This window comes from Tasmannia lanceolata, unplaced genomic scaffold (assembly GCF_043159265.1).
Source record: "Tasmannia lanceolata isolate RefF3 unplaced genomic scaffold, GAP_Taslan_0.1 ptg000007l, whole genome shotgun sequence".
Lineage (NCBI taxonomy): Eukaryota > Viridiplantae > Streptophyta > Magnoliopsida > Canellales > Winteraceae > Tasmannia > Tasmannia lanceolata.
The window spans coordinates 20,619,117-20,642,963 of record NW_027518684.1 but is presented as its reverse complement, the minus strand read 5'-3'; the positions used below and the strand labels follow the sequence as shown (position 1 = coordinate 20,642,963).

At 37.9% G+C, this 23,847-nt stretch overlaps 1 protein-coding gene across 1 annotated transcript; it reads left to right on the top strand.

Annotated features, from left to right (window-relative positions):
* The first annotated feature begins 8,353 nt into the window (after positions 1 to 8,353).
* Positions 8,354 to 23,020, top strand: LOC143882249 (transcription factor GLABRA 3-like). The gene is made up of 9 exons (XM_077385746.1): positions 8,354 to 9,136; positions 9,273 to 9,426; positions 10,782 to 11,036; positions 17,295 to 17,391; positions 17,531 to 17,545; positions 18,500 to 18,556; positions 18,672 to 19,601; positions 21,621 to 22,061; positions 22,619 to 23,020. The coding sequence occupies exons 2-9, from the start codon at positions 9,287 to 9,289 to the stop codon at positions 22,682 to 22,684; spliced, it is 2,001 nt and encodes a 666-aa protein (XP_077241861.1). The 5' UTR covers positions 8,354 to 9,136; positions 9,273 to 9,286; the 3' UTR covers positions 22,685 to 23,020.
* The last annotated feature ends 827 nt before the right edge of the window (positions 23,021 to 23,847 follow it).

Here is a 23,847-nt window from a genome sequence, read left to right as displayed (position 1 = left end):
ATACCATATTTGAACTCGAATATTTCCCGGCTCCTTTTGTTTTGAAATTCACGTTTTGCTAGCTATTGTCCCGACTCCAACTTCATTCTTTTGTTTGAGACTGAGCCATTTTTGCTTAGTTTTAATAAAGCTCATGATATCGGCGCTACCACTTTTTTATAATTGCACCAACTTCTCATTTCTTTTATTGTTTAAACAGCTGTCAAATGCTAACACATCACAAAAAGCTCTCGGAAAGTTGGAAGCAATTAAAACAAAAAAAGATAAGATTAATTCTTACAATTATGAAAACATGGTAGCGCCAATATCAGCAGCTCTAGCAAAAAGGTGGGTGTGTGACAGAGACTCGAGGGGTAGTTAGCCATTTAGCCCCAGTCGGGGTGGGTCCCACTGTTTTCAAGCTCAGCTCGGCTTTGACAGCTACTTAGATCTGAGCCGACTGTAAATTTGTCGTATTGCCTTTCATTATAATTAAAAGACTAATGGACTCTCCCTCTTAATTGAATTGGACCCGAACTCATAAATATCAGGAATTTTTCTTCTTCTTCCAAGAGTCAAATAATAATCGTACGGCATGAGATACTGCCACGTGTAAGAATGGTGTCCATGAATATGGTTTGGCATCACAATTCTGGCCTACTGTCCATGGTGATGGTCCCACCTTCACAGATGATTCTTGACCCTTGATCCAGTATGATGAGAAGAGACACGCTTTAAGATATCATTAAGGTATGGAAATCATATGTACGGTCACGATTAGTAATCGTAAATATTTTGATAATTTGCAGGGATTGATGAAGATTGGGCCCCTGTTTAAGGTTGTCTAGGGATATGTTTGTCATTTTATCGAAAATTATAGACTGAAATCTAGAGATTAGATAGTTAGGAATAAGGATGATCCTAAGAAAATAATTTACATTGGAGGCCAACAATTGAAATGATAGGAATAGGTGGGGTCTGGTGTATCTTTGAAAAAATATGCATAACTATGTGGTAAGGGTGTCAATTTTGGCTCGGGCTCGGAAGCTCGTTCGAGCTCGGCTCGAATCCTTAACGAGCCGAGCCCGAGTTAGGCCAGGCTCGGCTCGGCTCGGCTCGTTAAGAATTTAATATATTTAAATATATATATTATATATTAATATATACATTAAAAGGGTTGTCCATGGAGTGAAAGGGGGGGGCAAAATATCTCACTTCATTTTTGGAACCCCATTTGTTACTAGGACCACCCCCCATAGTGTAAAAAAAGTAGTCAAATTACACTAGTAGGGCTGTCCAGGGAAAATGAGGGGTGTGAACATAATATAACCCGAGCTTGGTAAGGCTCGCGAGCCTGACCGAGCCGAGCCTCACTTATGAGCTTAACGAGCCGAGCCGAGCCTGGCCAAGCTCGGCTCGGCTCGGCTCGTTTACACCCCTACTATGTGGACAACTAAATAACGTGGCGCCCTCCTATTATATGGCACAAAAGAGGAGATATTATTATGACCTCTCATAGTTGGTTTGCCCTACATTTTAAAAGAAACACTATAGTCTTCTACCTTGTTGGAAGATCCAAAGCTATAATATTTATGTTGCGGCCCAACAAATACACGGTTGGTATCTTCAAACAAGGTGGGCCCAAGTGAACTTTTAAAAAATATATGCTTTTGTAGTGTCCACGCACCTAGGAAGATCTAAACCGTCCGTTAGATGGGCCACAGCCTAAATAGGTTGTGCCCCAAAAATCATATCTGTAGGTTGATCCTAACCCTCCAATCTGAATGTTCCGCCCATCTAACGGACGTGGGGCCATACCGTACTTTTAATTAAGTGTGGAGTGCCCTCATCAAAATACAGTAGTGCTGATAACATTTCCCTTTTTTTAAAAAGGGGAGTGATATCCCCCCCCTCTGACGGATAAAACCCCCCTTTAACGTTAAGGATCAAAGGGGTGAATTTATTCATTCTCGCAGAAACCATTAAGGGGGGAATCTTATCCTTTTAGGGGGGCGGGGAGATATCATTTCCCTTTTTTTAAAAGCCTTTGAATGAAGATGGCATGCAGGAGGGTCCACCATCTACATAAAGGTATGTGGCATGCAGGAGGGTCCACCATCTACCCAAAGGTATGTGGATTTAGACTCTTTTGGAAATATTCTTTATATATTTGTACATTTTGTTAGTGGCATGTGAATTGGGATCATGCCTCTCAACTAATAAGGTTGTTCTCCCTAGGATAGGATAGCAAGCCGAGGTTTATTTTAATCTTTTATAGGGTTGTTATCCTCTGTTCACGTGGACAACCTTGGTTCTTGGATAAAATATTATCAGCCAAAAATTGGTGAACAATGGACAAGATAATATCAAGATAAGCTTATCTACTGTCCAGGCAGAAAGTGGAAGTTTTTTGCTGAAATTGACCAATGGGGACGCCCTTGAAGCTGGTTTTTGCAGGGCGCCCTTCGTTCTATCAAAGACTGAGGGAAAAATTTCCCCTTTTCCTACTACAATCCTTCGGCATCATTTCTTTCAAGGGTGTAAAACAACTTTTACCCTTGGAAAAATAGATGTAAAATATTTTTTCATGCCCATTTTATGGAATCAGTGGGCCCTGTTTAGATTGAAGAATTTTTTTTTCCTGGAAAGTTTGGAAAGGAATTTTTTTCGAAAATTTCTGGTGTTTCCATTGTTTGCTAACAAATGATAAAAAGTGACTTGAAGCACCGCAGTTCAAGTTTTATTTACGGGGACCTTGAATTTATAATGATATCGATTATTTATAATTTCCCTCTAAATTGTGGAACAAAAATAATTCTTAGGAAACAATTTCCCCAAGAAATGTTTTTCCTACAATCCAAGCAGGGCCTTTGCAAAGACTCAAAGGCGACAAACACCCAGAGGCATATTAGCAAAAAATCAAAGGCCACACACACACGGGTTTTAGGGAAATGATTTCAGAACTTCAATGTTTGATAAAGATGCGTGGATCATCTTGTCGTGTAGTGTTTAAGGGCTTGTATGAGCTTTTTGAGAACTGTAATATTCCTATGACAGCCCTATAAATACTACACGACAAGATGTTACACGCTTCTTTATCAAAACATTGGAGCGTTGAAATCATTTCCCTTGTTTTACACCTATTTTATGTCCAAGGCTCTGTTTCTTCCGACATAAAATGGGCGTCAAGACAAATTTTTTGGTCATTTTAAGTGGAGCATAACAAGAGGAAGGCAACAATCTCAATCACATGAGGACTTTTTCTTTTCAATTCTCTTTTTTCTTTCTGCTTTATGAAAGGCATACAACAGTCTCAATCATATATGCAAATTTTTCTTTCAATTCCTTGCTTTTCCCCACTTTGTAATGCCACCCATGTGCTCAAAATAATATGCTACACATTATCTTACACAAGGATAGTCACCTAATCTTTAATTAACTAGACAATTAATCCCTATTGGACCACGTCAAGATTCCAATTACCCAGTTTCAGCAACTTGAGATTTAACAAATTGAAGCCAAAATTGGCGTAAAACAAGTTTTGGAAAAAAAAACAGGTGTAAAATTTGTTTTACGCCCGTTTATTCTCTCTCTCTCTCTCTCTCTCTCTCTCTCTCTCTCTCTCTCTCTCCACACACACACACAACAGGAACAGTTGGTGGGCCCAACAGAAATCGTTGGTGGAATGGTGGGCCCATCTTTGAACAACGTAGGCCCCGCCCATAGCACACCACAGGATAATCCATACCGTCCATTTGATGGGCCATAAACGTAAATAGGTTGCGTCCCAGAATATCATTTCCATAGGCTGATCCTAGCCCTCCGATCTAAGTAGAAACTACATCTTATGCAACCTCTATAGATTGTAGGGTTGTCATCATCCTGTGGAAATGATTTTTGGGGCACAACCTATTTACATTGTGGCCCATCAAATCAATGGTTTGGATCATTCTATGGAGTTGGTCGTAAAGTAACATTAAGGCCCGTCCACAACATAGGACGATCCAAGCCGTCCATGGTTTGGATAATCCTATATATGGAGTTGGTCGTACAGTAACATTAAGGCCCAATCGTAGGCCCCACCGATATTTTTTCAAATTGAAGCGTGCCATCCACAACATATGATGATCCAAGCCGTCCATGGTTTGGATCATCCTATGGGGTGGTTCGTAAAGTAACATTAAGGCCCAATTTAGGCCCCACCCATATTTTTGAAAATGAAGTGTACCGTCCAGACCATAGGATGATCCGAGCCGTCCATTTGATGGGCCATAACGTAAATGGGTTGTGCCCCCAAAAGGGTTGGCCCATCAAATGAATGGTTTGGATCATCATGTGGTCGTACACTAACATTAAGGCCCGTCCACAACATAGGATGATCCAAGCCGTCCATGGTTTGGATAATCCTATGGAGTTGGTCGTACACTAACATTAAGGCCCAATCGTAGGCCCCACCGATATTTTTGAAATTGAAGCGTACCGTGCACAACATAGGATGATCCAAACCATGGGTTTGGATCATCCTATGGTGTGGTTCATACCAATTTAGGCCCCACCCATATTTTTGAAAATGAAGTGTACCGTCCAGACCATAGTATGATCCGAGCCATCCATTTGATGGGCCACAATGTAAATAGGTTGTGCCCCAAAAATCATTTCCGTAGGATGATCACAACCCTACAATCTATAGATGTTGCATAAGATGTAGTTTTTATTTAGATCGGAGGGCTAGGATTAGCCTATGGAAATAATATTTTGGGAAGCAACCTATTTACATTTATGGCCCATCAAATGGACGGTTTGGATTATCCTATGGTGTGGTATGGGCAGGGCCTACGTTGTTCAAAGATGGGCCCACCATTCCACCAACTGTTTCTGTTGGGCCCACCAACTGTTCCTGTTGTGTGTGGAGAGAGAGAGAGAGAGAGGTCAAATGGTGGGAAAACGTTCGCCAAGGGGGGGCGAGAAATAATCCATCATTGGTAGAAATACTATTTATTGGTCCTTAGAATGCTACACAGGTATAAAACATCACATCAGTTTCACACCCTTTTCGTAGAGGTTGTTGGCATCTGTTTCATTAAAGGCTGCGTCTCTTAAGACGTAACATTGGAGTACAAAAAATAGACCCAAACAATTTTACAACCATTTTTTTCACTTACAAAATGGGTGAAAATTTGTTTTCCACCCATTTTATGCGGAAAGAAAGGAGCAAGAGGAGAAAAATACTACCAAAGTGTTGAAGTATAAATGATTGAATAGCACCAACTCCAACAGCCCAAGCCTACCGATTGTCAGGCCAAAACCTATTATTGGACTCCAAAAGATGATGGAGATGGCATTATTTAATCTTTTAACTTTAATACTCCGCCTCACGCGTGGCCCCTCTTTCTAGAGTTGGCTTACATGTGGCACATTTGGCCCATCTTTTGGATTTGGCCATTGCATGTGGATTTTTGCTATCAAGGAGGTTTGAACTAGGACCTTTAGATCTGATACCATTTGAAACTACCAGTTACTCCAAAAGCTCAAGCAGATGGAGATGGTGTTATTTAATCCTTTGTACACACAATCGGTTGTCATAATCTAAAACAAACAGGACTTAAGCTTTAGCTTTTGGAGTAATTGGTTGTCTCACATGGTATTAGGGCTGTTGCCTCATGACAAGACCTGAGTTCAAAACCCAACAACTCCTTGATATATAAATATTCAGAGTTTAAAACCCAACAACTCCTTGATATTAAAAATCAACTTGTATATCCAACCCAAAAGAGGGGCCACATGTGTTACATGTATGCGCAATCCCAAAAAAAGGGGCTACACGTGACAACTCTAAATGGCTTATGCTTTTGGAGTAATTGCTTGTTTCACACAAAGTCTGTAGTTAGATCCAATGGAAAAACAACGTTGGTCATACAATACTATTCATTTCATGCATGGATATTTGTTCGCTGAATTAATGACAATTATTCTAACTTTTTTTTTGGCTATTAATTAGATGGTTAGGATTGTTTAATCATGAGATTTTTTTGTTAGAAAATTTCAAAAGAGTTCTTTTCAACAATAGAAATGGGGGGAGACGGTCCCAAATTCTTCTAGTTGCTATTCATTTTATAAAAAGGATGGGGGACGCTCCACAACCATTCCTAAAATTGCTTTCCCAACCTTTTTTTTTTATGGGCAAGCTAGGGTTTAGTGGGGACCCCTGCTGGTTTATTTGATAAAGAGAAAGATGATAATTGAAGGCACAAAAGCCACCTTAACTCGGTACATGTGAGACAGGGAGAACCAAGGCTCAGCACATATGAGTGACGAACACTAAGCCTCAATTCTTTTGAGTTACATAATCAACTAATTTGGTAGGGGTATGTTGGGCTCTTTGTGAGCGTCTTGACCAATTTATCTTGTGAACTTCCTGCCATGATTCATTTGAGTCCTCAAGTTCTGGATTCTATTCTTCACTATCCTCTTGCTCGATTGGGACAGGTGGACTAGGCGACATTCATCCGCATAGGATGCTTTCCTTTTTCGAGTTTCTTTGAGACCTTTTGTGTTTGTTGGATCGTCTTCCTTTTCTGAGGAGGATTCCAATGAGGAGGAAACCTCTTCAAGGCCGGAGTACTCCTCTGATTCAGTGTCCTCCTCACTCTCTATTCCTTCCTCTTTTGGTATAGCATAGGTGCCCTCTTCTTTGTTGATGTTTAGACTTACATTTCTTTAGACTCGATGAGGTAAATAAGAAAAGCTGAAAATAAAAAAATGGCATTCAACAACCTTGACCTACAAAGCCAATTTTTCACATGTTTTATCTTCTGTGCGCTTAAAAAATGAGATTCTTCTGAGCGATTACGAGCCGCTTCCGAAGATTCTCATTAATACATTTTGCCCTTTCAGTCGGGAGAGAATGAGGAGCCTTGCTAAACACGCCCTTAGTAGCTCTCCTAGAACTGTCCTACATGTGACTAAACTTATTGAGGAGGTGAAATATAAGCAATGCATGTTATTTCTTAATCGCGGTTGAATCAAATCATTAGAAGAATTAAGGCAAAAATTAGATTCATTCTCTAGATTCTATTTGGATTGTAGAAACAATAATTCTTATGGAGTTTTTTTTCCTAGGATTTGTTTTTTGGTTTCCAGATATCAATATCAAGCGTCTGAATAAAACATGAACTACAATGGTTCAAGTTATTTTATTTTTCATGTGTAATCAAACAATGGAAAAGAAGAAGAAATTGTGGTAAAGATTTCTTTTCCAAACTTTTCTAGAAAATTCCGTCAATGCTTTCACAGAAGGGCCCCCTAACCGAGAATCAGTATTGGAGAACTAGGGAGGTTATGGTAATTTTTGCCTCCTTATGATTGCGTTTATAGACAAATAACAAATTCATGAACCGGACCTGTTTGTCATTATAGAAGAATACAAGGGGGATAGAAAACGAAGGTGTGAATAATGAGAAGCTAGCTGTTGTTTGAAGCCAAGCCAAAGCTGGGCTCATTAATCTCTTTGTCCTTTCAGTAATCCAACCAATCTCAGCATTGATTCACATGCAATAAAGGCAAGAGAAGAGAGAGATTCAAAAATCAAAAGGAATAATTGATGGAGAAATTGTGTTATGTTTCTGAAATGACATATGAATGGTGTTTTGCTTGATTTTATGATCATCTTAGGTTGTACAATGGAAAAGACCAAAATGCCCTCTTCTATTTTTTTCCATCTCTACAGCCCTTGATGACCAACTCAATTGAGGGAGAAGAAAAAAAATGAGAGGAGGGGGAGAAAAAGAAGAAAGAAGAATCAACGTCTGAAAAAAATATATAAGATACTAGAAAAATGTAAAGAAGAAGAATTAAATGAACCAATGGTGGAAAACTAGGAGGCGTCACGAAAATAAAAAAAACAAAGGGTCAACAGGGCGAATTGCCAAATTTTCTAACACGACACATACTTTTCCTATTCGACTTCAAATTTCCCCTTTTTTCCACCATTTTTTTTATTCTCGATTTTTTTTTTGCCGTCGTCTTTTTCATTTTTTTCGATGTTAATTCTTCTTTTTTATCTCATCTTCTTTTCTTCCTCTTCTTATGGTTCTTTTCTTCAAGAGTTTGAGCGATGATCATCGACAATGGTAGTAGACATGGAAAAACATAAAAGTAAAAGAAGACGAAGAGGGTAATCTGGTCTTTTTATCCATAAGGCACCACTTGAACGTTAACTCAAATTTCAAAGCCATTCTACGGTCATTTCAGAAATAAAGAACAATTTCTGAGGTAATTTCCCAATGAAAATCTTTCCTCCTGCAAGTAAAAATTCTGAGTAATAATGGCTAGTCTCTCATGTGACCCTTTCTGAAAAGGGGGTCCTCCTGCTTTGTCTGCCATTTGGAAGAGTCTAACAAGAGCTTCTACAACTGGTTTTGCTAATCAGATTTCTCTGTTGGTTTTTTATATCATTCATTACCTTTTTTCCTCCAATCAGGTCAAGAAGAGAGAAAAAAAATGACTTTTGTTGGTGGGTTTTGACGGCTGAGTTCTAAAGCCAGAAAGAACTGCCACAAATACCAACTCATTGAAGAAGACCATTAGTCCTCTATTTTTCATGTTTTAATCAGTTCTATAATTAGTTCTTTGTGCAAGAAGCCATTATCTAAACTGGGTAATGCTTTTTGTGGAGTGATAACAGTAACCCACCCCAGAAAAAAAACTGTGTTTTTTTTTTTTTGGTGTGTAGGACCCAGGTATTTCAGTTTTCTCAGCCAAAAATCAGATTTTTAATTGTTGGGTTTTTTTTGAGGCTCCAAACCAGTAGTAGAAAACTACTGATGGTACTGTCTTCAACCTTTGTTCAATAAATGGTTTTCATTTCTTTGTGTTAAAGGCATTATTTGAGCTGGGTTCCTGTTTTTGTGGAGGAATAACTGAAATCCACCCTTAGAAAAATAAAAAAATAAGAAAGTTCTTTTTTTCTCTATGATTCAGTTTTCTCAGTCAAAACTAGACCTTTTGTGTGTTGGATTTTGGCTTCTAGATTGAGAAACACAAAAATCCCTTCATGTTTTCTCCTTTGCATCTGATTTTCTAGCTGAAAAACACTAAGAAATCAGGCAGTCTAGTTTCAAGTTTCAGCCTCCTTAGCCAAAATAAAGGTGGTTTTGAGGTAGGGTTCTTCTTGACTTCTCTTTGGGTTTGGGTTTTATCTGGGTTTGGGTTTTTGAGCATAAAAAAGGGTGTAGTAACAGAATTTCTACTTAGAAACTACTGTGGATGCTGCTTTGAATTAGTTTTTTTTCTAGTGGAAGCCTGGGTTATGTGTTGGGCTATGGCTACTGGACTTCAAAACCAGGAAGGAGTGTCTGGAAATCATTTGAAGAGAAAGCTTTCTGCTATTGTGAGGAGCATTCAGTGGAGCTATGCAGTCTTTTGGTCCATCTCAACCAGACAACAAGGGTATACAATCTTTAACTTCCAACCTCTGTATTCTTTAACCTTTTTTTTTTTTTTTTTGTATGTGGGTCAGTTTAATTTTCGGAGCACTGACATAAAATGGGCAGTATTCTTTTATTCTTTGATTTTCTTTCTGCATGTCGGTCAGTTTAATTTTCAGAGAACTGATATAAAATGGATAGTGTTCTTTTTTCTTTGATTTTCTTTTTGCATGTGGGTCAGTTTAATTTTCAGAGGACTGATGTAACATGGGTAGTGTTTTTTCTTTTTCTTTTTAATTTTCTTTTTGCATGTGGGTCAGTTTAATTTTTGGATGACTGCTACTAAATGGGCTGTGTTCAAGTTTGGTGAACGGAGATGAATTTTCTTTCTGTATATAGATCAGGGTCAGATTTCTTGAAGTAAATGGCTGTGTTTCTGCAACATAATGTGTAATGTGGGAGATGAGTGGTGGAAATTGTTGAATCCATCATCTCTTTCTAAGCTGTAGGTCTAAACGTAGTTCACTTCAATGGCACTGAACACTGCTAATAATGCTTGACCGGGTCTTTTGAAAAATGAAAATTTAGTTAGTATAATCCATCTTGCTTTGTTTTCTTGTATTACAGTTCTACTCAATTGCTACACTTTCTTGCATTATCTGGTCACTTTCTTTCAATTTCCGGTGCTTTAACTCGGCAATTACTTGTATTCTCAAACTATGTATGACATTCAAAGAACTTTCCAAGAATTGAAACTCAGTCCTAGTTTCTTTTTTTTTGTTTTTGTTATTCTGTATAGTTCCTGTTTTGAAAAGATGTAACCTTCACCGAGCAACTACTTTGTAACATGAGCTATCCTTTGATGTGTATACATTTAAGAATGCTTGTAGTTGATTTATTGAAATGGTTTTAGATTTGTTGAGTTGGGTGTCTTAAATTGTGTGTGACCTAGATGCGGCCTGTTTTGGCCCGCCCCCTTTTAAGTGATTTCGGCCTGATTTGAGTGAGTTTTGGCCCGCTTTATATGAAGGGATTGTAGGGCTTATTTTCGTTTTCTTGTCTTTGAGAAGGGGGCTGAGAGCTCAAAAAGGGAAAAAAGGTGTGCTATGGTTTATTGTGGGTTTGGTGAGAGATACAGATCTTCTCTTGTAATCTCTTGTTCTTATAGTGGATTCGTCGCCTCTGCTGTGGATGTAGGCTTTGCCGAACCATGTAAATCTTTGTCTCTTTGTGTGTTTGCTTGTGTTTGGTTCTTATGTTTTGCTTTGCCATTGAAATCTCAGATTGATATAGAGGGGTATTTCACAAGAAAATTCGTTTGTATTGTTATGATTGTAAATGCTCTCTTACTTTTTTGGTGGAAATTTGGTTTCCTAGGATGCTGGAATGGGGCGCTGGGTATTACAATGGCGATATAAAGACAAGAAAGACAGTGCAGCCAATGGAGCTTAATGCTGACCAGCTGGGATTGCAGAGGAGTGAGCAGTTAAGAGATCTTTATGAATCTCTTTCAACAGGTGAAAACAATCAACAGTCTAAGAGGCCTTCTGCAGCATTATCTCCGGAAGATCTAACAGGCCTAGAATGGTACTACTTGGTTTGCATGTCCTTCACTTTCAATCCTGGCCAAGGGTAATTCTTTCTTCCCAAGTGATGAACTGGGTCTTTTAGTGCTTAATATTGATTTCACATTTCAGGTTGTTGTTGAGGTTTTTGCATGTAATGTGTTAGTCAATGGTTTTGTTCTGTTGAATTTGTTTGTTATATTTAGTCTCCTATTATAACTATTCAGATATTATGCATCAGTCTTGTCGTTTTCCCTCATTTATTTTTCGGGGTCTGTTTGTATGCACCAAAAAGTGGGAAAATCAAAGTAAAAGGACAAATTTTACATTTCCTAGCATTGTTTGGTTGCCGTTTGTAGGGACCCGGGTAGAGCTCACCCTTAAAAGCTAGCCATTAAGGAGAGGGTGCCCAAGTCCTTAGAAAGCTCATCCACATCTATTACTTATCCATTGTGGGATCTTGCTTTCAGGTGGAACCCCCAACACCGTTTGCTATTCACATGGCAGTCCTTGTTGGCTGTAAATTTTCCAAATGCAAGCCATTTTGTACTGTTTGAATTTCCCCTCAAATCAGGAGGAATGGGAAAGTAAAGAAATAGGAATCTATACTCATTTCCTTCTACTTATATATTACGAGTATCCAAAGTCCAAACAGACCCTTAAGGTTTGGTACTGTCATTTTTTCCGGGTAGTACATAATAGGTTTTTCAATGTTTCTAGATAGTCTCCTATGTAAGCAAATTTTCAAGGGGTTTAATCCTTATCCATTTTTACAATTTCTTGATTTACATAGCACCGAAGTTTCTTATATGTTACACTCACTTCACAAATGAGTTTATGGAATATCCATAGTCCATACACTAATCTTTGCTATTCTAGAATCTCAAATTCTATTGAGCCCATTATAGCATCTTCTCAAAAGAAAAAAATGAGGCCAGTATAGCTGATATCCCAACCTGTTTTTTAATGGAAACGGGCACGGGTTATATACTTACATTTGCAGACTTTTTCATAAGTCAATTCATCCTTTTCTTTATTACTTAGCCAGATCCTCCCACTGAGATCCTCTTAGTGATGAACCCTAGTCCCTAGCTGTTATCAATTTGCTCATGCTTTCGTCCTCGCTCTTATCCTTGCTCTTGGCTTCACATCATTATCTACCAGAGCCAGAGCCAAGAAGTATCAATTAACTGAATCAATCAATTCAAGACATTTATACAGTTATTGTGGCAATTATATGGTTCTATTTATGATGAAAATCCACTTAATTAGTCTCTTTAAGCTTTTGATGCTTCTTCACCCCAAGCTCAAGCATATTTGAGCTTCTACTGTGCTCTGTCAATCTGTTTATAGCTTGGTCTCATCTTGAAATTTAAGGCATTTCAATCACTCTTATTGGCTCTACCGCGCAAAGCATAATTGAACACTAGAACAAAATGATATATATCATCTTGAACGTACAAGACTTATATTTGGATAAACAGATGTTCGTAAAAGTTCTTGGCGTCTGTCACATACCAGGATGAACCAAATTCTTGTGCTGAACTAATTTAATGCTTCCAATGTATGCCACTCTTGCCGATGTAATCATGCTTCTTGTCTATTAGTGTTGCATATTTGCATTTTTAAATTTTGATTATGTGCCTTATGGATGCTATTATCGATATGTTATTGGTTCCTTTTTCTAAGTTAAATCTAATTAAATTTCGAATTATATATATTTCTTTTCTTTGTGCTTTCTAATGGCATTTGATACCCATATTTGTGATTGTGTCTGGGAAATTAAGGAAAATCTGAGTCATATCTTTGTTCCCCATATCTGTTTTTGCGTCACCATCCTATAGTGAAAGCTCTTGATCACTTTCTCTTCAGGACAGTCACATAATGATGAACCGCATAAATATGTTATGTCTTGATTTGTGTATTCATTTAATTTCTTTGTTTGTTGCATTTCCGTCAAACTGTAGATCGATTATTTTCACAACAATTGACATCAGAGCTATGGTTGGGTTTTACGATGGCCATAAAAGTTTCGAACGCGGGGTTCGAGGTGGAGAAGTTCGATGAGAAGAACAACTTTTCCTTATGGCAAGTCAAGGTTTGAAATCTGTTGATCCTGATGGGTCTACACAAGTGAGGGGGAGATCAAAGAAGCCTATCGATATCCCATAGAATGAGCTGAAACTGATATATTATGATTTCAGGGCTGTGAGTGTGATCCTATTGTGTCTTGCGGGTTATGTGTTATATACATCATAAATGTGGAGTTTGGGGAGAAGCACTCAATGAAGCTTGTGCAGCCTACATGCAAAATCACTCGTAAATTTGTTATATCTAAAGAAACTGTTGTGTGGATGAAAGAAAGTACTTCAGTATCTGATTATCGAATGAGTTTAACAAATTTCTCGTTAATTGTGAAGTATTAACGTTAGGCTTGAGGATGAGCATAAAGCCCTAATTTTGTTGTCCTCTCTTCATTTGTTTTATGAGCATCTTATACACTATGCCTTATGACAATGATAAGATTGGTATGGAGAACATCATAACAACCCTTCTCTCGCATGAACTGGAAAAAAATGGTTCCTAACAACGATACCTATGCGGAAGATATGGTTACCTGAAGTAGGGAAAAAGAAAGAGGTATTGAATTAAAGGTAAAAATCTCTTTACTGTTAGGGAACATAGTTCTGAGTGGAGTAGATGTGTAATCATTGGAGGATCTTGATTTTGACTTGAAACGACTGTGGCATTGGCACATGCGACCGAGCAACATGAGGGATCGAGGTTTGATTGAGATGAGGAAACATGGTTTGATCTATGGAGACATGACTTTTGTGAGCACTGTGTATTTGGGAAGCAGTGCAGGATAAATCTCAATGCAATTTAGCATTGCGTGAAGGCTAAGCTCAACTACATCCCACTCAAATCTATAGAATCACTCCACAATTTCTCCAAAAGTGGGATCTTGGTGTTTGTTTCTGTTAACTAACCAACTTCTCCAAAAGCTTAAGCTGTTGGAGAAAGGCGTTATTTATCTTTTATACTTTAACACTCCCCTGCACGTGTGGCACACTTGCAAACATGTGGCACATGTGGTCCCACTTTGGGTCGACCATTGCATATGGTTTTTTGCTATCTGGGAGGTTTGAATTTGAGACCTTTGGCTCTGATACCATGTTAGCTAACCAACTTTTTGCTATTTGGGAGGTTTGAATTCGAGACCTTTGGCTCTGATACCATGTTAGCTAACCAACTTCTCCAAAAGCTTAAGCTATTGGAGAAAGGCATTATTTATCTTTTATACTTTAACAGTTTCATTTGTGGACAAGTTCTCGGGGAAGGCTTATAATATATACACTGAAGGCTAAGGGTACTAAGGTCTTTGTCACACTCAAGCAGTTGAAGGTATGGTCAAGAGGCATGCTAGGATGAAATCCAAGCGATTGAGGACTGACAATGGTACTGAAGTTCAAGAGAAGCAATTTAAGAAGTTATGCACAGATGAAGGGATTGTTATCAATGCAAATATTTGGATCAACTTACAATGCATAGAAATGATGAAAAATTAAATTACACAACCTAGGAACAACCTACAATGCACGGAGAAGTGAAGTACTCGACGCATTCAACTTAGGAACAATCTACAATGCATGGAAAAAAGCAACACATTCATGGTTTCAATGCACTCAACATTTGGAAAATGCCTTATTATGTTAATTGCCTTTTCTGCCCTTTCTTTTGTGCTGTCCCATTATGTCCCTTTTAGCACGGCAAATAGCAAAACTGCCCTCCTCTCTGTTAGGATGTAAACTTTTCTCATTGACATCTATGCTTTGGACTACATCAATCAGGTATTCTATGGCTTGCAATCCACTAGTCAATGCGATTAGCAAGTGTATGGAAAATCTAGGGAGAAGACATTAGCACAGAGTGAAATGGATACTCATGTAGCTAAAGGGTACATTAGATGTTGGCCTGAGTGTTTGATAGGGATATTGGCACATATAGGTTGTGTCGGATTTGCAGATTCTAATTATGTGTTGGAGACTTGATACGAGGGTGTCATCTACGGACTCTATGTTCACTCTTGCAGCAGGTGCTATGAGTTGGAGGTCGACGTTATGATCGACGGTTGCGTTGTCTATGTTAAAAGCAGAGAACAAGGCATTGCATGAGTGAGTGAAGGAAGCTAGAATTCAAGCCAAGCTGGAGATCTTTTATATTTATATCTCAAGTTCTATCCCATGTATATTCCTATTGGACCCTATGATTACAATATGAGCCCGAAGGGCCCTCGTGTAAAGTTTGTTGGGGGGTCTAGAAGGCGTGGGTGAGGAGAGAGCGGCGGGGTTGGGATTCTATATTTGGTCTTGGTTGTAGGCATTTCCAATTTCTTATACTTTGTAATCTTCGTTTATAATGGAAGCTCCTGATTGTCTTTTTCTGTGGACATAATCACAGAACATGATCAACTAGTGGTTAAAACCTTCGAGTCGGACAAGAACTCTGGCAAAATAAAAATGAGTTGACTCAATTGAATCAATTATTGACATGGTCAACATTTCATTAACTTGGAGAATTAAAGGAGTTTTTTAATTGATTTGGTAGTGAAAAACTCAGATTCAGACACAAGAACTTAGCCAAAGTAATGGGAGTTGACTCTGGAGAGTGGATGAATGACTCGGAGAGATTTTAAACAGTGTAATGATCCACTTAAATCACTTTTGTTCTCAATTTTTGTTTTGTTTAATTTCTTTGTTTCTTTCATTTCCATTGAATCCTATATCAATTGTTTCCACAACAGGATCAGTATCTTGGCATCATGGCCCTGTTTGGATTGCAGGAATTTTATGGAAAAGTTTGGAAATAAAAAATATTTCCGGAATTTCTTACTTTTGTTACACATGAAAAATGATTACTTTAACACAACTTATTCAATTTTTACTTAGAGATTTCTTAAATTTATGATAATACCCCTCTAAATTAGCCATAATCATATCATTTTCCTCTAAGTCATAGAAAGAAAATATTTTCACAAGAACAAATTTTCTGTCGGAAATGTTTTCCTTGCAATACACACCTTGGACTTATAGTTGTATAATCCAATCTACATAAAAACAGTGAAAAGTTTATAAAACATTTTAGATGGTTAATGATAGTAGATTCCACAAATGCTTGATGGAACTTCGTGGATAGAGTCCTGTACTTCCTGGGGAACAACTTGTTATTATTTCATTTTGCATTGTTGTGACAGACTGACGTGGAAATTACTATCTCATTAACAAATGAGGAATGCTAAACCTATTGCATACAGTCGCCAATGGGAAAAGGGAAGGTCTACATAAATATTTGAAATACAAGTAACTACCAAAAACTAAGGAAGAAAAAAAAAAAGTACCCTGGCCTTGAGAGCTTATAGTTGACTTCAATTCAGATCCAGTGCAACTATGGCAAGAGTGGTAGTGCTGTTGGTAACTGAAAAGGTGGCCTTCACCTAAAAAGGGAAGGTCTACATAATTATTTGAAATACAAGTAACTACCAAAAACTAAGGAAGAAAAAAGTACCCTGGCCATGAGAGCTTATACTTGACTTCAATTCAGATCCATTGCAACTATGGCAAGAGGGGTAGTGCTGTTGGTAACTCAAAAGGTGCCCTTCACCTTTGTAAGATCCCACATCGGAAAGGGAGAGAAAGTTCCTGGGCTATATATATGTGAACTCCCCTTCTCTTGTGTGGATGCGTTTTCAGCATCTCCAAGGTGCGGGCTTGCAGAGTGGATCGGGCACAGTTAGTGCTGCTGGAAAACAAAACCGGGGAGGGTAGAAGACCCAAAATCGGACAATAATTACACAGTGGGGTTGGGGCGTGACAACCTTGTCTTAGCGAGATCATGCTTGCTTCTATGCGTGTTGAATTGGAACAGATTGTCATGGCCAAGTCTTTCAGTTTTCTCCTCTTCATCTATGCAGCCTCAAAACTAATGTTGGCCATATAACCAATTTTTGTGTTTTTTTTGTTTCTTCTAATATAGTGTTGTCAGAGAAATAAGAAATTTGCAAGTTCCGCTTTACTTTTCTCTGTTCATTATGACTGTCATCCTTGAACTCTTTCAAATTAGTCTATTAAATGTTATTTCTGGATAGGTTTCTTTTTTAGGGCTCGTCAGAAATCAGTTTTTATTCAGTTCACTAGCATCTTCTTTACATTTGTTTCCCATGAACATAGTGTCTTTAACGGGCTAAAGTTTCGTGGCTTATTCAATTTTTAGCTGTTTGTTATAATATATTGGGCTTCATTTTATGTTCTAAATGTATTCACCCCAGATTGCCCGGAAGGGCATTAGCAAATGGTCATCTTATCTGGCTATGCAATGCTCATTATGCGGAAAGCAAAGTCTTCACTCGTTCACTTCTAGCAAAGGTCAGTGTTCCTTGAATGCATTCTCTTTTTACCTGATCCCAGTTTCAGTTGGAACAGTACAACATATTGAGCTGATGATTTTTTGTTTGTTATTTGGTTTCTGTTCAACCACTGTACCGGTATCAATTGTAACCCCCAGAGCGCATCTATTCAGGTATGATTTATATTATTCATTTATCAATGATATTTGAGAAACTATGTTAATAATTATCACAACTGATATAGGTGCAATGAGGTATGTTAGAAATCCATGTTGTTGCGGTCAACCATGGATATATGAGCCCAAGTTGCATCCAACTATGGTCGACTGAAAGACCTATTTCAATTTGAACCCCAATGCACACTAAATAACATAAGGCCTACATACATGAATAGCATAGGGAATGCAAGATATATTTTTACAATTACATGCCCAACCCTACACTCATGTCACAAATATCTCCAATATTTTCAAAATATAGCAAATTTATCGTGATATTTTGATAAAACGACAAAATCTCAACTTACTATTGCGAATTAAAAAAATATAGCAATATTTTCATTTACCACAATAAGATCACGATATTTTTTATTTTTTCCTTAATTTATATTTAAATAATCTCAAGATTTTTCCTTGCCTAGAAATTCCCGAGAGCGATATTTGTGACATAGCCCTACACAATATACATGCATGTAGCGTGCAACACATGCCTTAGACATGCATGATATAGTTTCTGCCTGTTAAGTATAAAAGAATAAATAACACCATTTCTAACAGCTTAAGCCTTTGGAGTAACTGGTAGTTTCACATGGTATCAGAGCAAAGGTCCTGAGTTTAAACCTCCTTGATGTTAAAAATCCACATGCAATGGCCAAACCCAAAAAAAGAGGGGCCACACATGATGGGGAGTGTTAAAGTATAAAATAATAAATAATGTCATCTCCAACAGCTTAAGCTTGGAGTAACTGGTAGTTTCACACTACCATTATGTTGCTGCATAGATTATACATATCCTGCATCAATTCTACCCATAGGCACTGGCCTACTGTTAATTTCTATGAGATTAGATGTATTTGGGTTCTTTCTATTGAAAACACTTTATTCACCACGCTTGAAATTGATTTGCAGACTGTGGTATGCTTTCCCCTTCTGGGTGGTGTGCTAGAATTGGGTGTAACTGAACTGGTAACTTCCTGTGTCAGATTTTTCCAGCTAAATTCTACTGTTGTCACTATAATATTTTGCCAGTTGCATTAATTAGACAACTTATTCTACTTCTATCTGATTTTATTATCTAAAGATATTGGAAGACCCCACTCTCATTCAACACATTACGACCTCCTTTTTGGAGTTTCCAAACCCTGAATGCTCTGAGCAGTCCGCTTCAAGCCCTCAGAAAGCCGACAAGGATGAAGATGTACCTTTGGAGAAATTTAATTCAATGGCAGAATGTGAAATGCAATCCGAGGGTGGTCCCCACCATAACACTAATGGGTTCTTAGATCAAGAAATTGAATTGGACCCTGATAGAATAGAAGAATTGCATGCTAATATCTGCGAGGAGTTTAAAACTGGTTCTTCTGACAACAGCTCTAATGGGTGTGGTCCTCACCATAACACTGATGATTCTTTCATGTTGGAGGGGCTTAATGGTCATTCACAAGTTCAGAGCTTGCAGTTCATGGACGACGAATTTAGCAATTGCCTTCATGGTTCTATAAATTCAAGTGATTGCATATCTCAGTCATTTGCAAATCCCGAAAAGGCGCTCTCTTCTCCAAAAGGTGAAAAGATAAATAATCAATTTTTGAAAGAGCTACAAGATTGCAACCACACGAAATTTAGCTCGTTGGATCTCAAAGATGATGACTCGCACTATTCGAAAACTCTTTCAGCCATTTTTCGAAATTCCCACCGTTTAATTGTGAAACCGTACTTTTATAAGGGTTCTTGTGGATCCAGCTTTACGACTTGGAGGAAGGACTTGGATACTCAGAAGGCACAGATTAGCGCGTCACAAAGATTATTAAAGAGGATTTTGTTTGATGTGGCTTGGATGCATGGAAGTTGTTCACTGAAGTTCCAGCAAGAAATTGGAAACAAGGACAGCGTTTGGAAATTGGAAGGGGATGATATTAATGCGAACCATGTTTTTTCAGAACGGAGAAGAAGAGAGAAACTGAATGAGAAGTTTCTGATTCTTAGATCACTGATTCCTTCTATCGACAAGGTACTTGAATCTCATCTTAGACTGTAATTAGTTGTTCATTTTCACGCATTGGGTTTCTATTTATGCTGTCACAACTCAGATGCACAATTATTTCATATCTAAGGAAATTTTCCATTGAAGCTCTGTAAGGGCTTCTTCAAGGGAAGTTTTTGAAGGATGCATTGATTGGTTCCTAGTGATACGTACCTAGATGGGTCCTACTTAGGATTTAGCAATATCTAAATTGGCTTTTGATATTAATTAATGTGGTTGTTGACAATATTTTTAGTAGTTATCTATATTCAGTAGGAGAGGGATATTTGATGGGACTCTTAGCATATTGGCTACTCTTAGAATAGTAAGCTATTATTTAATTGGGAAGTAGATTTGGGTAGGAATCTTATTATGTAGGAAAGTATGTACGATTATGGGATATAAATAAGTTGTAATCTTCTATTTCATCAATGAAGAAAATATCTTAGAAATTGTGTCTTTCTGCACAATGGAGGATTGATCCTTCCCTCGAAGTGGATCAAGAGGCCGATCTTCCCTCTAAGAAGATCAAATCTGCTGTGAACCGATTCGGGTTCGTAACACCTAGTCTTTCAGAGAGTTGGTTTTTTTCATGAATTATAGAAAAGTCGGGCATTAAAAAGAGTACTTTTTTCCTTTGTTATTCTTTCTTCCTGCAAATTTTCTATGTTTTCTCCACTCTATATCCACATCTTTTCTATGGAGTATTTTTTACTTCATGTTTTTAGTTTCTATTAGATTAGGGCTGCTTCATATTAGCTTTTTAAGTTTCAAAAATGGCCTAAATATTTTAATTTAAAAAGGAATTTAAAAAGCAGTAAAGAAAACATAACAGTTAATGGGAAATGTTATCAGCACTACTGTATTTTGATGAGGGCACTCCTCACTTTATTAAAAATACGGTATGGCCTGCACCATAGGATGATCCAAACCGTCCATTAGTTGGGCCACAGCCTAAATAGGTTGTGCCCCAAAAATTATTTCCATAGGTTGATCCTACCCTCCGATCTATAGACGGTTAGGGTCAATCCGCTAACAATCAGATCGGAGGGTTAGGATCAACCTATGGAAATGATTTTTGGGGCACAACCTATTTAAGTTGTGGCCCATCTAATGGACGGTTTGGATCATCCTATAGTGGGGGCCATACCGTGCTTTTAATAAAGTGAGGAGTGTGCCCTCATCAAAATACGATAGTGCTGATAACATTTCCCCAGTTAATTTGTCTCTCATAGTAATACTATGAAAATTAAATTAGGAAGCCCGTTCAAATGTTTCAATCGATTAGCCAGTTTGAATGATTCATTAAATTGGTTGATACAATCAAGAAATTGTTTGAACAGGCCATTTATTTTGGTTCATAATGCTCCAAACCAAAGGCTGTTCAATTACTTTGATAATGACTCGCATAAACAGGGCAATGCTGGCATTTTCTGAATTATGGATAAAGTGGGCTGAATTAGCTAATCTTTTAATGAAATACTATTATTATTAAAAGCTCAAAAATATTTCAACCACTTAATCCGGTCCTAATTGAGCTTGGATGCCTCTAATGGAAAAAATCTAGTATCATTGGTAAGATCATAGGATAGCAAAGTAAATATTGTTTGAGAAGTTAACATGCCATCCCATTTTGCATCGTGCCATTGGAAAGAAAAAAAATAGAGATACATGCTACGACTGCTTGTCTAAACTCTAAACTCAGGCGACTGTTATGCCATTGTTCTTTTCGGTCAATTCCTCTGCATCCTAACGTAATATATAAAGGTGACTAGTTATATAGAATGTTAAATATATATCTGAAAAAATCTTGTATTTTTTGGGAAAATAGAGGATTTTCTTGTCTCCTCTGCCGTGGATGTAGGCTTTGCCGAACCACGTAAATCTTTGTGTCTTTGTGCGTTTGTTTGTGTTTGGTTTTTTTGTCTTTCTTTGCCATTGAAATCGCAGATTGCTATTTGGGGGTTTTTCAATACTGCTTCGTGATGAATATTCATGTTTGCACAGGTTGATAAGGCATCTATCCTCGGTGACACAATAGAGTATGTGAAAGAGCTCGAGAGAAGGGTAGAAGAGTTGGAAGCTTGCAAGGAGTCTGCTGGGTCCGATGCAAGGGAAAGAAGGAAACACCCAGATATAGTAGAGAGAACATCTGACAACTATGGTTATAACGAGATTGCTAACGGAAAGAAGCCTTCCATAAACAAGAGGAAGGCATCTGACTTAGACAAGGTTGATGCTGAGCTAAATTGGGTTTTATCCAAAGATGGTTTAGCAGATGTGACTGTCACCATAGTTGACAAGGAAGTAATGATCGAGATGCGTTGTCCATGGAGGGAATGTTTACTTCTTGAAATAGTGGATTCAATAAGCAATCTCCATTTAGACGTCCACTCAGTGCAATCATCCACTGCTGATGGCATTCTTTCTCTGACGCTAAGATCTAAGGTTTGGATTATTCAAAATTGTTGTGTACTGCTTTATGGTTTGTTTCTAGGGTTTCTGTTGGATATTTTCAAAATATTTATTTTTGAAATTTATAAAATGAGTTTTTCAAAGAGACACTTCTTTTATGTGGATGGGTATTTCCATTAAAAAAGGTGTTATTGAATTTGAAAGGGTGCCTTCATATCTTTTTATCTTCTGTTAAAAAGACAGCTTGGGGTGTCATTTTCAGTATATGATTCTCTCCTCTTTGACTGCTCTCTTTTTCTGCGGGTAGACTGGTTGTCTTGAACTTGGGGTGGAGCCCTTGTTCTTGGTGTTGGCATTGTACCCTCGGGACTTATTTCCTGGTATCCACCTGCATAAGTAGGGAAATTAGAGTCTATAAGAGAAAGCTTTGGCTTGCCTTGCCTTGCCTACTCCCATTTTTTCCAACTCTCATTGCTAACCCTATTTGTGTTTCTTACTTTGATTATTTGCGTCTCCACTGTTTAATTATTTACCAAACCAGGTGGTCCCAACAGTTTCAAATACTGATTTGTTGAGTAATTTGCTTGCAGTTTAGGGGAGCAGCAGTAGCATCGGCTGGGATGATCAAACAAGCACTTCAGAGAGTTGTTGGTTAGTGCTGATGTTTGATATGTCAATGGATCTCTTAGTAATGCATTGATAGGTATACGGTTGGTCCTGTTCTTAGAATTTGTTTTCTCTGGTAATTGAAATTTGTGGCCAGTCCATGCAGCTGTCTTGCTTAGCATGTGTAAATCTTTGGGTTTTCTCTTTGAGAGTAATGCTCATTGCTCTATAATTGCTTCAGACATTTTCTACTCAGTCTTCTTGTTTATGCCTGAATGTATGATAAGAAGATGAGTTAAAAACAAGTCCCTTAGACACTTCACAATGGAAATCTGTAGTACATTATTGGATGCATTCCAAGTGTAATGATTTGTAATTTTGTTGTTTGAGCTGTTTCTTGTCTTGGACAAAAAATTCCTGACAAGGAGGAGAAGAAACAGAGAATAAAGAAAGACATGTAAAAGGTTTTGTTGGGACCCAGGTAGAACTCACCCTTAAAAGCTAGTCGTTAAGGGGAGGGTGCCAAGTCCTTATAAGCCCTTCCACATCCAGTCAATTTAGCGTGGAACCCCCTACAATCTCCCCCTCCATGCGGAAGGAAGCAACGTGGGGAACTATGAGATCTTCCCAAAGGGATTTTTCTCGATCCTTGAGGATGGTACACCGTGGTTACCCCGCTCCAGCTTTGATACCACTTTTTGGGACCAAGTAGAACTCACCCTTAAAAGCGGGAGGGTGCCCAAGTCCTTATAAGCCTTCCACATCCTATGTCACAAATATCTCAATATTGTGTTGTTATCATTATATTTTGATAAAATGACAACATCCCAAAATAATTCCGAGATTTTAAAAATAGTGATATTTTCAATTTATCATAAAATATCTTGATAATAACCTGATATTTTTATTTTATATTCTTAAATTTAATATATCTATATATCTTTTAAATAATTTTATTTTTATCATTTTTCCCAATATAAACCTGAAAAAGTAAAAAATAAATAAATATATCTTGAGATTTTCCCTTGTTGAGAAATTCCTGAGAATGAAATTTGTGACGTAATCCACATCCAGTCACTTGTGTGAAACCCCCTACAATCTCCCCCACCTTACGGAAGGAAGCGACATGGGAACTATGAGATCTTCCCCGAGGGGTTTTCTCAGTCCTCAAGGGTACGCCAGGGTTACCACGCCCCGGCTTTGATACCACTTG

What these genes read in the sequence shown, in the direction of transcription:
- LOC143882249 (XM_077385746.1), top strand. Translation starts at nt 9,287, where the DNA reads ATGTGTTGGGCTATGGCTACTGGACTTCAAAACCAGGAAGGAGTGTCT. An exon ending in ACTTTCAATCCTGGCCAAGG is followed by an intron (nt 11,037 to 17,294) that starts GTAATTCTTTCT and finishes TATTCACCCCAG; the next exon opens with ATTGCCCGGAAGGGCATTAG. An exon ending in CTCTGACGCTAAGATCTAAG is followed by an intron (nt 22,062 to 22,618) that starts GTTTGGATTATT and finishes ATTTGCTTGCAG; the next exon opens with TTTAGGGGAGCAGCAGTAGC.